Source organism: Ammospiza caudacuta, chromosome 2 (genome assembly GCF_027887145.1).
Source record: "Ammospiza caudacuta isolate bAmmCau1 chromosome 2, bAmmCau1.pri, whole genome shotgun sequence".
NCBI lineage: Eukaryota > Metazoa > Chordata > Aves > Passeriformes > Passerellidae > Ammospiza > Ammospiza caudacuta.
In genome coordinates, this window is record NC_080594.1 from 90024664 (window position 1) to 90042195 (window position 17532).

Genomic DNA, 17532 nt, shown 5'->3' on the forward strand with positions numbered 1-17532 from the left:
AATTGAGTGTTTGTGGAAGACTGAGGGCTGCAGCAGTAGAGTCTCAGGTCAGCTACATTCTCCCTATGTGGGTTTTTTTCATGTTCTTGAACATTTCTTCTAATTGCTAATTACCTGAATAAGAAGTGGGTAAGAAATGAGTGATCCTAGTTATGCTTTCAGGGGAGAAACCAGGCTGACACAAGCTTCCCAAGGCAATCAAGCCCATTTGAGCTGGGGGAGGTTACCCAGCCCGTGTAAGGAAGGCACAGTGCTCTGGGTGCTGGGAGAAGGTCTGTGTCCTGAGGCTGCAAGATGGCCTCATGGGGAAATGCAGGGATTTATAGATGAGTGAGGCATGTGAGGAGCTGGCAAAACATGGATGAGACGTACAGCATGGAAGGGGCAGGCTGCGCCTGAGCTGTAACATAGACAACCAGTGTCACTGGAAATTGAAGGGCTTTTACAGGAACATTTCCACTAGAAGCAGGTGAAAACTGACAAATACAGAGGAGTATCTAGTTTGAACTCACGTGATCTGCAAGGTGAACAAGGCTGATGTTCAGTTTACCTCTGAAAAAAACATGAGGGGAATAAACAGCACAATCACAATATGTGAGAAAGACAAAATAAACAGAATTCAGTGGCAAGTGCAATATTAAGCAACAAAGCAAAGACAAATTTGCAGGTGTTTTTGTACAGTTGCTAGAGACTTCAAAATCAAGCCAGAACACAAATGCCTGGACCAAATGACAACCCTGACACAGAAGGTGTCTCAGAGTCTCGGTGGAGGCTAGAAAACCAATGAGATGCAGCACTGCCAGCCTCACAGGAACCACTGGGGAGGATGTGGAGGTGTGATGCTGTATGTAGAGGGATGCTCTATGTGAAGGATAAAAATGTTACAGCACAAAAATACAGGAAAAGAAAAGCACCCTAAAAACCTGTGGGTGGAAATCCCAGTTGCTACTGATAAAAATGCTGTAGTAGGACTGTACTATTCTTTTTCAGTTCTGTGACAGTGGTCAGTGAGGCCAGAGGAGCAGTAAATGTGGGATGGTGGCGTGAGTGGGAGCCTGCACACTGGCTGGATCAGTGCCTCATCAGGAGGAGATGCAGAAGCAGAATTTTTGGTTGCAATAAATCCTGGCTTCTAGGAGGAGCTGGTTAAGGAACTGACAGAAACAAATGGTAGAGAGAGGCACAAGGATTTTGTGGAGGCATAGAATGTAAGAAAATAAAGATTGTGCAGAAGGTAGTCTCACACCTGAGGAGTTGCAGCTGTACCAATCACCAAAGATTAGGAACAGGCTTGCCCTTAATAGGTCACAGCTGTGTCCAATAAGATGAGTGCTACAAAAGAGTGGGTTAGTTGGGTGAGAGGAGATCTGGGGTTTTGTTGGTTGTGCTGTGAAGGAGTCAGGGCTGCAATCACCGAGAAGGTATGGGAGCTTCACAATAAGATGACAATAGGATTTTGTTTGAGGGATGTTGGTGGGAAACTACTCTGAGATTGCAATCCTACAATGTGATCTCTTTTAACACTGAAATAGGAAAAAGCAGGCCATGTGCATCCAATCTGGGAGTATTCAGTTTCCAGGAAGGCAATTAAATAACCTAAGGCAAGCATTAGAAACAGTCCAGTCACCCCCAGCTGCAGCACTGTCTCCATGGGGATCCCTAGGACCACAGGCTGGTGCCTGTCCTGGGCAGTGTAAGAGGCTCTGTCCTGGCTAGGAAATCCCAGCCCAGTTTTGGAATGAGTAACAAAGCAGAACAAACACAGTTATTCAGCACTCCCTTCATGTGCTGGTGTTTCCCTTTGTTTTCTGCATATCTTGGAGATAGGCACAGACACGTGGCTCAAACAGATCCAGCTGCAGCATTTGGAATCAGCCATCAGAACAATCTGCTCTCCCACGTAGCTTAGGGCTCTGACCCAACAGGGACTTGGTTTTGACAGTGTTTTCCTGCTGCTTCAGTTACTGCTGAAAGAGGGGGTTTAATTGGTCCCTCTGCCTGGTTTCTATGAAAACCAGTCACTGCAGCTCCAGTCTCCAGGCAGATCCCTGCCTGAGCCACGGAGGGATCAGCCCATGCCACCTGCAGCTTAACAAGTTGATGAGAGAAAAAAATTCCACCTCACACTTGCTCTTTACTGTAGGAAGCACATTTAAATAAATTTCCCAGTAGTAACATCAGTTGTAAAACCAAATCACAGGTCCCCAACAAAGAAGGTTTTTCTTCCCAGTCTGCAATTTGTTTTCCATTTGCTGACTGCTGATTCTGATTCAGCAGTGTTAACTTGGAAAGGTCCTTAAACAACACCTATTTTCCCTCTCTGCAAAACATGACTGCAAAGAGAGCAGGTTTAGATTAGCTATTAGGAAGAAATTCTTTACTGTGAGTGTGGTGAGGCCCTGGAATAAGTTGTCTAGAGAAGCTGTGGATGCCCCATCTTTGGAAGTGTTCAGGGCCAGATTGGATGGAGCCCTGAGCAACCTGCTCTAATGGGAAGTGTTCCTACCTATGGAAGGGGAGTTGGAACTTGGTGATCTTTAAGGTCCTTTCAAACTCAAACCATTTTGTGATTATACATGATGTACAGCAACTTTTACATGTTGGTCTTGAATGTTGTTTAAAAAACCCAGGAAGTGTTACATTACTTCATTATCTTGAAAGTTTTTTTAAGTATCCAACAAATCTGCTGCTAAACTCACTGCTATTTGTCTTACCCTCAAGGGGAATGGAAGCTGGTAGGTCCTTGCCCTTTGTTTCTTTTGTATATTAGAAAATCATAACTATGTGCTTTCTCTCTCTTTTTTTTTTTTTTTTTTTTTTTTTTTTTTTCTGGGTTGAGGGGAAGATCTAATTCCTTATTTCCACAGGCTGTACTTTCCATCAGGGTTTTGATTGTCCTGAGCATATTTTTGTTGGTGCAACAGCCTCAAGCACTGTTGCCAAGCCTCACTGACTGACAGCTGAATAGCTGAGAGAAGAGTTACCCCAGGTGCTTCACACACAGTGCTGTAACAAAGATAACCTCACAAATGAGATATTCCTTCTTTTTGATTTCTTCTGTGTTTGGCATCAACTTTGCTTCCCACCAGGATCCCCAGCCCTTTCTGTGGGATGGTTGCTCACCTCCTACACTGCTGCTTGACCTCATCGAGTGTTTTGCACCTGTGTTTATTGATTCCTGTGTTTGGTTCCTAACAGGTTTTCACAGTTTCTAACCACAAGCACTCATGTTCCCTTTCCATGTAGCCCATGGTTAGATAGCTCACGTCCTCCATTCATTTTCTGACTGCAAATTTCAGAGGCACTGCTGTAGGACAGACTTGTGTATCTCCACTTGGAAATCCCATGAGTTTGGCCAGAAGCTGCTGCTAACCAGTGCTTTTTCCATTTATTTTAAAGCCCTTCACATATGAGGGAAATTCATATTTCTGCTGAAAGCATTATTGACCTCATGATATGGCACAACCATGGTTTCTCTCTTGGCCACTTACCCAGTTAAAGATTTTAATTGATCTGAGATAGTTTTTCCCTGCCAAGCCAGGCTGCCAGCACCCTCCTGACAGCTTCTTGCTGCTGTTGTCCTACAGGATCTCTTGAAGGAACCATTCAATCCTTTAGTCTAGCACCTTCTTCATTGTTTCAGGCAGGTGTCTTGGTCTTTGATTCCCTGGACCTTTTTTTCCCCCTCTGATTTGGTTTTTCTCTTTCCTTTCCTGTGCTTCTGCTTTTTCTGATATGTTACTTGGTAATTTGCTTTGCAAAATGTCTGGTTTTTTGGTTTTTTTTTTTCAATAGGCCATGGGTCAAAAGCGTGACCAAGAGTGCGACTGCAGCTGCTCTGTCTACATCAGGCAGAAAAGGAGCTTCCAGCAACATGGACAGAGGTGACCAGAAAAGATCAGAGAGGAGCAACAATCTGAACTCATAATTTGTCAGGAAACCTTTTGTTAAATCTTAAGGCATCATGCTACTGTTAAACTTTCATTGTTTATTTGCTCCTTCCTACCATTTTATCAAGCTTCACCTAATTTTCTGCAGAGATTTCCTGTATTTGCTGCAAAATGCTGATACCCTAAAACAAAATTTGGAACAAAATATGGAATTTCCATAACTTGGAATTTTAAATAGACTTTAAAATCTAAATAATCCTTTGTGGTGATGCTGCACTACTCAGCAGGCAGGTCTGCAGGCTCTTGGGTGTTGCTACCACAATGTGAAGCAGCAGCTTCATAGCTTCAAATTGGACTCCTGAGGAGCTCAGAGATCTGCAGGGTTGGCAGCACCAATAGTGGTGACAAGGAGCTTCTGGCAGCAACGGGGGATGATGTGAAGGCAACCAAAGAAAGATCCACTCTTGTTCACCCTTGGAACTCAAGCCCCAGCTTTGTACACAAAGTCAGCAATGAGATTCCCTGCCCCATGTGAAATTTATACTGATCTACTAAAAATTCTTTCATAGGCTTTACATAAAAGGTTTATGTAACATAGGTTTACATAACATAATGCACCAAAGGCTTCATCCTGTGAATTTTACATAGGTAATGTTAAGTAGACAACAATGTGATACATGTCATAAGTTTGTGTTACAAAGTAATTATTTTAGTAAAATTCTATTAATATAGTGCAGATTTCATTAAGGACTAATTTCAATATCTGTGTTGCTCAACACTGAACTGTTTATGTTAGTCTTAAAAAAGAAATCAGTGACATTTGCGACAACATAGGGTTCCCTCTGGTCTCCAGAGGTGATAAAATTAATTTGCTTGTAATGTATGTTAATCGTGCAGAGTCCTTGCCTTGATGGTAAGCAGATGAGGGACTGGCAAGACAAGGGGCACAGTGTTAAAAGTGCTCTGCTGGCAAAAGCTGCCTCCAGTCCAGCTCTCATGCTGCCAGTGTTGACCCTGCCTGGCAGCCCAGGCACAGGCACAGCACTGCCGCTTGCTGCCAGGCAAGGGCTGCCAGGAGCATCACTGCTGCATCAGCAATGGTGGCAGCTGGAAGAAAAGTACTCTGACGCCTCCAAAATGGTTATTTGAAAGGCTAAATGTGAACATTCCTATTACCATGTTCACAAGTTTGGGTCAGCAGCCAGACTCAAGCCCAGCTCTTCTGACCTATCCAGTCTGCAACACCATTATCCTCTCTCTGTTCTCAAACTGAGTTTTAGACCCCTTCCAAGAGCAGTGAATGGGGTTATTTACTCAAGCTGTACCCACAGCTACCCACTGAGTCCCATGAAACTGAAAAAAATAAACATTGGGATTTAACATTTATCTTTATTTCTGTCTTATTCTAATTATTATTATCTAATTAATAAATTGGCACCAAGAGACCCATCCACTTTCAAACAGACCAGAGCTCATTCACTTCTATTAGAAACTGGGATTCCTGGCACAGGGACAGATGCTGAAATGCTTTTAAATTTGGAGGAACCTCAGCATAAATATGCCAAAGTTAAACCAGGAAAGGCTGTGGGGTTTTTTACCAAAACTATTGCTGTGATATGGCTCCTGGTGTGGGTACATATGGGGCTGACTCCTGCTCCAAGGGCTGCTCACTGATGGAAAGCTGCTCATTTTGCCTGCTCTGGCATTTGCAGTATTTTCCATATAGATGCCACGATGAGGTCCCCAGCTGCACCATGGCCATGGATTCAGGAGACCAACCAAAGATGTTTAGTATTGTTCCCCTGAAGGTTGGCTACAGGAACACTCAACTACTGCAGAGAAGTCTCTTCATTGCTCCTTAGCCAGCAGCACCAAGGCAAGGAACACAGGCTATTCATGGCCTGCTTTGGCCATGGAGAGGAAAGAAGGTGGATGCAGATGGGAGGAGTGCAGCTGATGCCCAAGGAGACCTGTTTGTGTCCACGTCTGGGAGATGCACAAACAGCCCTGGGGTGCAGCTTTAACAGGAAGAGTCACCTTCCTCACTCAAAATTTAAACATTGCTGATGTGTCCCCATCTGCCTTTCAAAGGCCCTGAGCTGGTGGAATCTCATCCCTGGGGATGTCCTGGAAGTCAGTTCTGAGCTTGCCCATCAGTGAGCAGGGGGCTGGGGTTTGCTGAAGCGAGCAAGGTGACATTGGCAATGCTACCAGCATCGGTCCTGCCAGGAGACCTGAGGAACTGCTCTGGGTACTACAGCACTGGGCTGTAGTGGGTACTACATCACTGCTGGGCCAGTCTGCAGAGGGGAGGCTCCGTGGTGGGGTGGGTTTGAGACCTAGAACCCATTTCTTTTAAAGTACTGGGCTCTCCTAATCACGCTGTTGACGTAGTTGTAGTCGCTGCTGCATGGGTCTGCCTCGTAGACCTGGACGTTGCCCATTCTGGCATGGTAGGTGCAGATTCCCCCTGGAAAGAGTTAAGAAGAAGTTTATGGGCTTGTAAGTAAGAAATAGGGATTTAAGAGCAAAAATTTGTAGCAAAAAACCACCATGCATCTCATCAAACAGGAACTGCTTGACAAAGTGCCAATTGTACATTATTGTTGAAAAGTGACTGATTTTGTAAAATCTTTATTGCTGTAGTGAAGGAGGCCATGACTCTCTCCAAATGCAGGTGGAAATGGAACACTGTTACCAGGAAGGGGTGTAATCAGAGGAAAGGAAGGGCAGCAGCAGAGCAAGGAAGGGAGAGTAAGAAATAGCATAGGGTGAACAAACCAGCACACAGCACAGACTACAAGGAAACCTGGATGCAATCTTCCTGGACACAACAGGTTGCCACAATAACTCTGTTGTGTTGTGATGCCTCAGTTTCTGCATTCTCCAGTGACTTTTCTTTAGTTACTTTCTATCTTATTTATCCATCTAACAGCCATTTCTCGTTGCCAGTCTGCTGGTCTGGTACTGCTTCTGTTCAACTAGAAAACTTTGGTTCTGGTTGTTATTTTGGGGCTTTGGGGGTTTATTTTGTTAGTTTGGGGTTTTTTGTGTTTTTTTTTTTTTTTTTTTTTTTTTTGTTTTGTTTTTTTTTGGTTTTATTTCGTACGAGATGCTGTAAAATCTGCCAGATTGATGCTCCTTTTCCCTCAAAAGTGACACCAACAAGCACACAGCATTCCCATCAGTCGGTCTGTCCCTCCCTAGTACAAAGCCCATTCCGTACCTCTCAGCTGCCGGTCCCAGGACCAGGTAGGATGTCTTGCCCGTACTTCATTAATGGAAAGAACCAGGATATTTGAGCACTGATTTATGTGTTCTTCACTATCCCACGTCACAGAAGGTTGCACTTGCTGCCTGCTGATCTAGGAAAGACAAGCAAGAAAACAGGTTTCCCTCTGAATGCCTCCCCCTCTTCGTTGCCCTCCCAGGCTTTGACTCATTGAATGACCTTATTCAGGACAGCCTTGGATACAGAGGGATGGCAATAAAGTGCTCTTTCAAACACAGAACAGTGATTTGATGCGATAAAGCCTGGGGTGTGCACTACATTGCTATTGCTCATGCTTGTCACCCTGCAGTACCTGCATCAGGCCGTACTTCTGGCGCGCGCGGTCCCAGCCGTTGTCCAGGAGCAGGCCCACGCGGCTCTCCTGGGACATGATGGCACCGATGAGCGCTGGATCCAAGCACAGGTTTCTGGCTACTCTCTTAATTGGGATCTCGTATCTCCTCAGGCGTGGCAGGTCTGCCTCAGCCGTCCTCCGTATCATGGCATATCCTGCTGCATAGGAAAAGGCAGACTTACACACAGCCCTGCCCAAACCCCTGGCTTCCCCGTGAGCAGGTGTGTCAAAGGAGTACTCAAATGTTCAAGAAATCGCATCTACATCAAGTTGGGCAGTAGGGTTTTAGGAACAAGCACAGCTCTATTGGCTCTAACTATGGCCAGGGAGCTGCTGTTCCACTACCCACGGATGGGCAGGAAAACAGGGAGGCTTCTTAGGAGGTGGAATGCATGGTCCTCTTCTTCTGCTGCACCTCTGTTTTGCAGTGTGATGTCATGGTTTGCCTCAGATACCCCAGGTTCCTGCCTGATAATTCCCTGCCAGGTGTGTCAATCATCCCTCCTTTCCACACCCTGACCCCTGCTGAGCGCTGTCTGTCAGTCCTGGCATTCCAGAAGGGCATCAAATGATTGGCAGAATTCAAAAGATGCCTTTCACCCCTGGAGAGACATTGGGCCATCCAGGTGTCATTTGTCTCCTGAGACTTCCCCCCTACCTGGCTGGTGGTCCCTCGTGCCCCTTCCCTCCCCCCCTCTCCCCCGGGTTAAAAGGAACAACAACCATGCACTTCAGAGTCCTGTTGGAGCTGTTATTGCATTCAGAGGCCTGCGTGCCAGGAATAAAGCTCTGGATCGAAACCCTCCATCAGAACCAACTCCTTTCCTTCATCCTCGCCTTAAAGTTCTCTGCCAAGGTAAACCTGAGCTCCTGCATGCCTGGACTTGTCCTAAGCGCCCAGCTGCAGCATCCAGCTAGCCAAAGGTGTCTCTGAGGTGAAACCACCACAGTTGCTGCCTTTTGGTCAAGCAGCAAGGGCCAGACAAGCCCAGGCACATTTCATCTGGCTATATTGGTATTATTCCAATACCTCTGGAGTCAGAGAAGTGAAGTTTCAAAATGGATTTGAAAAAATTGAAGGGTGTGTTACTACAGATTGTCCACATTGCAGTAACAGCTATGTTCTATCTCTAGAAAGTGGGGGCTTTTTAAAAGCAAATTTGGAACAGTTTGGAAACAAGCAAGCAGGTTCATATCTATGCTTGAACTCTCACAGTCAGGTGTCTTCCCTGGAAAAGCCTACATCCAAGAAACATGGAGATATCAGCAGTAGGAACGTGACACAGTCAGCTCTGTGCTCACACCAGGCAGTAACTTCAGGCAAGAAAGAGAGAAACATGAAGCACTGGCCAGCTCAGCCAACATGCCAGCACTCAGGACATGCTCTGTGTATCCTACCCTGGGAGCAGACAAGCCCTGGGGCTTAGTGAGGAGGCTGATGCTAAAGTCCTGGCTGATGAAGAGGCTGTTTTAACTGAAAAGAGGTGGTACTATTTCCTTTTGCTTTGAGGCCAAAGATCTTGATTTGGGACATGAAGTTTGTCCTTCCACTTCCCATCAGGTCTGGAGGCTTCACCTGCTCTTTTGGGAGAGGAAGTGTTGCTTTCTCCCTTTTGGCTGTTTGAATAGCTGCACCACATTTAGTTTGGCAATGGCAGGAGGTAAGGCATCTCTCTGTCAGGTACAAACAAGTTGACAAATCAAGCAGTGAATGATACATACCACAGTCAGAGGCTCTTACAGGTGTACAGGAGATCGTGGGGGCTTGAAGAGCACTTATATCACCATAGCAACTGTAACTCAGGGATGGAGCTGAAATATGAAACAGAAGTGTTTGAACACAGAAGGTCTCAGAGCAGTATTGTTCAAGTCAAGCATGAGAGAGCCCAGGCCTGCAACCCACATCCCCTTGTGCTGGCCCTGCTTGTGTGGGGTCCACTGGTCTCCATCAGTAATGTTATCAAAGAAAGATGGAGAACAGAAATTGGCTCTTTTCTAGTTGAATATTGAAGCAAATGGATGTAATAACTGTTTAGGTGAACATGCACCTGCCCTGTTAGGTCTAGAGGCTGGTGTGGGAGAGGAGAACCAGAGCCTCTGCATTTATTTCAGAGGGCAGTTCTCATCCAATGCCCCTCAGTGTTTGGACCCACTCAGATGATGGCTGGTGGTCACTGAGCACCCTGGCTGGGATTGTCTGCTGTGTCCCTTGATAACCTGGTGAAGAATTAATTCAGGAGAATGCTTGCCTCAGTCTGGGAAAATTTCTCTATTTCCCTAGTAACTGAGGGACAAATAGCCACCATCAAACAGATTGCCACTTTTGTGAGACCATTTCTGAGAAGGCAGAGAGATTGGATAAGGTTAGCTGGGAAAACCAAGAGGAGACATGGCTGTGACTCCCTTGGCTTCAGTCTCATCCTGCAGATGGTCTGCTTTAAAAGGCACATGTGGGCAGCAAGCAGCCTCATACAGCAGCTGAGGACCTTCAGCCACACCAGATCTTACAGGGCCATGCAGGAAGGGAACCTCAGGCCTACTGCACTTCCGCTCCAAGGCCCTTCCACAAACAATTCCCAGTCTGCTTTTGACAGCAACCCAAACCTGTCTTACCAACAAGGGCTGAAAGACCCAGCAACAGCAGTGCAGGGATCATGGTGATGGCTCTCCTCAGCTGTCCCAGGAGACCTGGAAACACATGGTTTGCAAAACATGAAGAAATTACTGATGATTTTCAGCAGCACTCTAGCAAAGTTGGCACACCAAAAGCTTCCACCCTGGGGCACCAGACAGGGATGGCATTAGCTGAAGAGGAGTTGGGCAGCAGAGGAATTTTTTCCATTTAGGGAGGTTGGGACCAGGGTTGGTTCCCTGGACTAGCAGGGGCCTTTTTTAGCCCCTGTCATTTGTCATTGCTTGCTCATACAGCCCCTCCTGAAGGCCCATAGTGTGTCTTTATGATGAGCACATCCACTAACTTTGCTTTAATTTTATAGGTGTTTGAAGTCTAATGTGCTATACAGTGCACACAACCCCTGCCTCCCTGTTCAAAAAGGATTTTTTCTTGGCTCTTGGAAAAACTTGTTATCAAAAATCAAGAACTATGATCCTTAATACTCTGCTAAGAACATGCAAGGCAACTCCAACATTTATCTGGTGAAATAATACTTCTCTGTGTGATACTGGCAGATAACCACTTTACTAATAAATGTGTATATTGTGCCTATTAATAAAATTCCAAAATATCATCAGATGATAGCTATCAAATGCAAAAAAAAAAAATTGACTGCATTTGCCTTGCTGATGAACACATTTAAACTGAGCAGCTTTTATGGCTTACAAATATCTGGGTTTTTTTTTCCCAAGAAGATTTCAAACATAAAATACACACAAATCTTGTAGGCAATTCACACTAATCCTGTTTGGCATTATCAGTTAAACATTAAAACATTAAAACATTATTAGTTTTAATAGCATGTGACCATTTCTCTAGAGTGCATTTCTACTGCAAACCAGATTATATGGATGCAGAAACACAAATAATCCACCAGTATCATTGGAAAGACTCTCTTGTCCTGACTAAGCTTTTTCAGGCCAGCAATGCCCATGGCCAGATCAGGGTACACCCAGTAGCTCTGTTTGAGCTCTAACACTAAGGCTAAGTATTCACAAGCCCAGATAAATACAGTTTGATACAACACCTATGAAATCCATCTGTGTCCCCATTGAAAGCTACAGGATGTAGCTGTTTCCACATGCAGGAATTTTTTTCACTCCACTCCCATCACAAAAACCTCACAGACCTTATACAGAAACACCATTGCAATCACAATATTGGCAAAATGCTAAATCAAAACAAATCAAGGCTTCTGGTTCTAAATAAATATTCTGTAAGTGAATTCAGACTCACCTGTATTCAGTTGTCCTTCCTCTGAGGCAGGTCCCTTGATGACTTTTATATATATACATAGGAAAAGGTATCCACCCTATGGGCTTTGGAATGTTAATTCCTAGCTACTGTGATGACTGTTTTAAAGTACACTAAGTAATATATATTAAGAGCTTAAAACTCCAAAGATTTCCTTCATCCAAAGATTTGCACAAAGGGTGGTTAGTCAGACTCAGGACAACTCTGTGAAAGGAAATAAACACTGTTTTTCCTCCATCAATAAGCACATTGATGCACAATAAATGACTTGCAGAAATTATTGAAGTGAATCAGTGGCAGAGGCCAGGCAAAAAACAGATCCACGTGGAGTCCCCTCCTTGCTTTGCATCTGGACATATTTCTGGAAGGATTGTTTTTGTCTTGGTTCCTCAGTGGTTTCAGATAGGCAAGCTTTTAATTAAGTCTCATACTTAATTAAGTATTATACTTTAATTAAGTACCATATGAATTTTAACAAGGACAATTAAGGAAAATCCTCCCACAGCTTCATTGTTTACAACAAACCCAATTCAGGACAGGCACTTGATTACTTTGAGCAGAGGCAGGGTCTGAGTTTAAGATGTGGGGAGCCAGGAGGTTGCAGCAGAAATTAGGAGGAAGAAACTGGTCTCCCATAAACTGGAGTTAGTGGGGACACACAGAGGGGCTCTGAAAGACTTGCACTTTGCAGCCAAGACACTTTTCACATATCTAAAACATCTGAGTTACTCGGAGAAGGAAAGAGAGTCTGGAAGGCTAGTGCCCTTCAATCCTGTTCTGTTTGCCGCATTTTTCTCTTCCCTGGAATCTGCCCAGCATGCATGGAGGTTAGGAAGGCAAAGATTTTCTTCTGGTTGCTTTCTCTTCATTATTTGATACATCACAAATCCATCTATTGCCATTGCTCTTTTGGGACTGATGTGGCAGGTAGGAAATGCTGTTTTGGCCAGTTACTAAAGAGTATGTTCAAAACCAGGCATTGTTACAGGAGGTTTGGTATAAGGGTTAAGGTGAGTGTTAAATACAGACCTCCTACTGAAACCTTCTCAAGGATTGCAACAAAGCTAGGCAATAATTCTTTGTGCTCATATCTGGTATCTTCTGTGGTATTTCAGACTAGACTATCATGTAATCCTTTTACTGGGGTTTAACATTTTGAACAGCAGAAGGTAAAGTTTGATATAATGTAAGGTGCACATCTTTGTGGTGTTGTCCTGGTCTAACACTTAGAAAATAGAGACATCACATGTACAGTGTGCTTTAATCCTTTCAAAGGCAATGGCTACAGATTAAATGCTGGAGGGAAGGACAAGAAGAAGAAGAAATTTTCTGGGAAAAGCTCATACTGCACAGCTTGATGGCAGCAAACCCAGTAGGGGTTTATTCTTTCACATTACTTTGTCCTCTACAGAACAAGACAGTAATTTTGTATTAGAAAGAGATGTATTCTCTCAAATAGATTATAACAATTTAGTTTTAACATCTAGGTATGCTTTATAAAAACAACATCATGTTAGTGACAAAAAACTAATGCTCCTCTATCACTGAGCCTGTGTTCATGCTGATGACTTGGGACCTTCTTTGAGAAGTAGCCTATAATCTTAGGTAAGATTTATTTCCTAATGTGTTGTCCACTTGCTGATGGTCCTTGAGATAAAGTTTTTAATTGAAATACTGTTTGCTTTTGCTACATATTTTTCTCTTTCATTTGTTACCGTGTAATCACATTTTTCTACATTTCACAGTAGTCACATGAATTCTTAATGCCTTTTCTGCATTGCATTGCTCCTTATATACTCATTGAGTAGTGGATATTATGTTTGAAATGCAAGTTTTTATCTGTGCTGCTATAAGCTCTTAGGTCCCTGGGACAGATTCCTTGTATTCACACAAATTCCACTGTAAGCCCAAATAAGAGGATACTTTTTCAGCACTGTTATGGACTTCTTCTCACTCAAACCCTCTTTATCCACACAAATTTTTCCAGCTGTCTTTTAGAGTAAAAGCCAAAAGCAAGCAGCCTCTATGGAAACATGCTCATATATACTGAATGGAGCAGGGCTCTCAGCTAGTGCATTTGTCCAAGGCACCACCACCTAATGAGAGCTGCATGATGTTAGAAAACACCATCCTCTGCTAAAAGGTCTTTGTGGGGCTGTGTAAACACAGAGCATTGAGTGTAGGTGAGCCACTTAATGAGAGTGGGCTGCATCTGTCACTAGTACAGCACATATTTTCATTTTTATGATAGATTTAATTTGGAAATTTTCATCAGGAGGAATGTCAATACCTGTTCTCCTTGTGCTGGGTTTGGTCAGCACAGTGTGTGACTGGGAGGGAAGGGATGGAAAGTCAAGGAAAGAGGAGGAGTTCACTTATCAAATAGTATCTGCATCTTAAATTTAAGAAGCAGGAAAGGTTCCTGGTATTCATGGGCATCCTGGCATTAAGCTGCAGTCAGTGACCACAGACACACTTTCTCTGTGATCTGTCAATGACACTGTTGGTTACATTCAGGTAAAGGGAGAGCAGAGTGGACAAAAAATGTTACCTGACACAATAGCATTTTCCCCTTACATAAACTAGAAGGGACCACAACTGAGATCTAAAGGACACCAAGGTTCACTACCAACAGTTCTTTCCTACTCACAGATTTTCACTTTATATTTTTCCCCCTCATGCCAAGGGAAGTTTTTTACTTTCGGCTTGATGGAGAAGTGATCAAAATCGAGCATCAGTTTGAAAAGGATTACATGCTGCACATGTTGTTCTCCTTCAGGTTCCAGGTTTTAGCATCACATGTCACTGGGTGGTGAGAATACCATCTAAAATTACTTGGAATGATACTCACATTAATTATTGTCTCCATTGTGAGTTTCAGCTTGTTTCATAACATCGACAGGGAGATGAATTTCCCAGGTTGTTCCTTTTGTCTGGGATGTAATTACAGGTAACACCAGGTATTCTCAGACTTTGTAACTGCTTTATAGGGAAGCTGCCCATCATGCTGACGTAGGTTGGATACCTACCACTAGCTGACCAGTTAAAGATGCATCTGTAGCATCATCTCAGACAAATCCTCTACTGTTGTCCTTCCCAGCTTTTAAAGGGACACACCCAATTTAATAGTTACATTTCCATAGGTTTTTCTTTCTAACATCTAGCATACCTGGAAGTAATCATAGAATCATTTAGGTTGGAAAACACCTCTAAGATCATCGAGTCCAGCCATTAACACAGCACTGCCAATTCTACCACTAAACCACATCCCTAAGTAACACATCTACACATCTTCAAGTCTTCAAACTTGTAAGACATGAGGCTGTCAGTTTTCACTCTATTCAGAAGTAAACACGTGTGGAGTGTCCCAATCTTTTCCTTTACCTTGCCTTTCTGAAGAATGCAGATGAGCATTGCAGTAACATCCACCTCTGCATCTCTCTGGCCTTCACATAAAGTATCTAAGGCCAGAAGTGTTTATGAGGGAGGGAAACAAGTGTTTTCCTTCTGTTCTCTAAAATGAAGTTTGACCACAGGAAAGGTGTCCTAGCAAAAAGATTACTGGATTGGATTCTATGAGAGCTTGTTCACATCCCATCTTAAACACAGATCTATCACCTAAAGCAAAGTAATTTGAAGTTTGAGCCAAGTTAGAGTCCTGCACATGGGTGCAATCCCAAGCACAAATATAGGCAGGGGGATGGATGGATTGAGAGCAGCCCTGAGAAGGACTTGGGGACGTTGGTTGACGAGAAGTTCAACATGACCCAGCCATGGGCACTCACAGACCAGAAAGGCAATTGTGTCTGGCCTGCAGCAAAGTCAGCTGGGGCCAGCTGGCTGAGGGGGGGATTCTGCCCCTCCACTACAGTCTCATAAGATCTGGGCTCCCAGAGGAAGAAGGATGGGCAACTGCTGGAGCAAGTCCAGAGGAGGGTCACCAAGGTGATCAGAGGGCTGGAGCACCTCTCCTAGGAAGACAAGCTAGGATTAGGATTTTTCTGGAAAAGGAAAGACTCTGGAGAGACCTTATAGCACATTCCACTACCTAGAAGGGTCAAACAAGAGAGTTGTGGAGGCACTTTGTACAAGGGTGGGTAGTGATAGGACAAGGGGGAATGGCTTCAAACTGACAGAGGGTAGGTTTGGGTTTGATACAAGGAAAAAAGTCTTTGTGTGAGACACTGAAACAGGTTGCCCAGAGAAGCTGTGGGTGCCCCATCCCTGGAAGTGTTGAAGGCCACACTGTATAGGGTTTTGAGCAGCCTGGTTTCATGGAAGATGTCCCTGCCCATTGGCTTGGAACTAAGTGATGTTTAAGGTCCCTTCCAACCCAAACTATTCTGTGTTTTGATGATAACTATTAAGGACATTTCTGTGTGCCTGGAATTAATGATACAAAGCATTGAAGACTGTTAACATTCTAGAAAACAAACAGGAAACCATTTCAGGCTTTTTCTAGGGTGGTGCACTAACAAAAGAAATAATTAGCAAGGAGGAAGTAGATCAGGAAGGTAATTAATTTTGTTCTGTGTATCAATCATCTGATTTTCATAAAATGTCATCTTGGGAAAAGCCAATCATTACTCTGGATATTACATGTTTTGCAAGGAAGGTAAGTTAATTTTTAAACCTTTTTTATAAGAGTCACATGTTGAAGTCATACCACCAGGCGGATGATGCTTGAATGGGCTGTGCTCCAAAATGCAAATTATATTAACACAGATTCAACACTGAACTGACATAGCTACATGGCAACTAGATCAGGGCTGGCTTAGTTTAGGCACCTCAAGCCATGGCTGTAACAATTAATCAAAACCCAAAAAGTAGCTTTAGAATATGCACCTTATGGGCTCTCTAAAAGTAAATTTTCTTAATTACTTCCTTTCCATCAACAAGCACCCAGTATTTCTCAGTTTAGATGCACTTAAAAATAATTAACCAAATTTGAACAAGGTATTTTTGGGTAGTGCTTTGGGGTGCTATGTACTGCTTTAGCCAGTGTGATGTGTTACCTTAAATTGATGAAGTAGGTATGAACATAAGTTGCCTTCTGTAGCATATGATACAGGAACAGCGCTCTGCACAGGGACAGGGAACAAAGAGCAACTGGCAGACCACAATGTCTTGGATCACCACAACCATATTGAACTGGCTGAATACTGAAGGCTCCCAAGCACGATCCAAAGAACAAAAGATCAGAGTAAATCTTTTTTGTGTCAAATGTGGCGCAACTTATCTCTATTTATCCTTTAAATGTGGCTCAGGAGCAACATACTCCTCAGAGGAGTTCTCAAGCAGACTACTGTAACATCAAGCACCCTCACCTTCTGATTCTTAGAGGCTTTTCTTCAGCTCCAGATCATAACTCTCAAACTGTCACATGCAGCTCTTCTAAAGAGACAGATCAGCCACTCCTGACAGAATTTTCCTTTCAAAAAGTGGGTTACACAGCTATTGTATATGCAATGAGTACAAAAGCCATGTTATTTCTTCAGCAGCTAGTGCTTGTTTGTGTATATATGAGAGATAAAGTGACAACATCCCTCACACTGGGTTGAGAACACCAGCTTTACCCTTATGGGGCAGACAAAGGGATTGTCTTAGAAACTGTACTGGTCAAAGCCCAAATTTCTATACAAATTTCTATACAAATTTCTGTAGAAAAGCCTTCATTTTAGTATTTCTAGGTGGGGGATAGAAAAAAGGGGATTACTTGTAACATAGGACTTGACAACATCAATTATCTTTTGAGTTGGCCTCCCTCCACCCCTGTGACACTTGCAGGTAATCCAGCCTACTAATGGGGTCTGAGAGCAGCTACTCAGTTGATGCTCTCTCCAGAACTTTTCTCATCCTGCCTCTTTCTTGGACCAGACTTCTTCACACTCTCAGATCCCAAAGCTCAGCTCAGCACTTCACTTTGGGGTAGATTTTGCTCTGTTGCTAGAAAAGATTTCTAGCAACAGAGCAAAAGCCAGGATCAGTCAGTGATCAAGGAGTGTCCAGCTGTGTCCACATAATTCAGCATCAAGAGCTGAACAACTGAGATCTTGTTTGGTTATTATTTTTGCCTTCTGGTTTCTTT

General features: G+C 43.7%; 1 protein-coding gene across 2 annotated transcripts; it reads right to left on the minus strand.

The window, feature by feature from the left end:
* Positions 1-5267: 5267 nt before the first annotated feature.
* LOC131554544 (lysozyme g-like) lies at positions 5268-11487 on the minus strand. 2 transcript variants are annotated; one of them, XM_058800021.1, is made up of 6 exons: positions 11427-11487; positions 10130-10204; positions 9239-9328; positions 7475-7674; positions 7117-7255; positions 5268-6360 (listed from the first exon to the last, which is right to left on the minus strand). In XM_058800021.1, the coding sequence occupies exons 2-6, from the start codon at positions 10170-10172 to the stop codon at positions 6230-6232; spliced, it is 603 nt and encodes a 200-aa protein (XP_058656004.1). In that variant the 5' UTR covers positions 10173-10204; positions 11427-11487; the 3' UTR covers positions 5268-6229. The 2 variants fall into 2 exon arrangements, with proteins under 2 accessions (XP_058656004.1, XP_058656005.1); XM_058800022.1 differs by lacking the exon at positions 11427-11487 and having other exon boundaries at positions 7475-7671; positions 10130-10201.
* Between the last annotated feature and the right edge of the window lie 6045 nt (positions 11488-17532).

Coding starts and splice junctions, on each gene's coding strand:
- LOC131554544 (XM_058800021.1), bottom strand. CDS start 10,172: ATGATCCCTGCACTGCTGTTGCTGGGTCTTTCAGCCCTTGTTG. Junction 9,329..10,129: donor GGGTCTTTCAGCCCTTGTTG/GTAAGACAGGTT, acceptor TTCATATTTCAG/CTCCATCCCTGAGTTACAGT. Junction 7,675..9,238: donor TGTAAGAGCCTCTGACTGTG/GTATGTATCATT, acceptor TTTCCTATGCAG/CAGGATATGCCATGATACGG.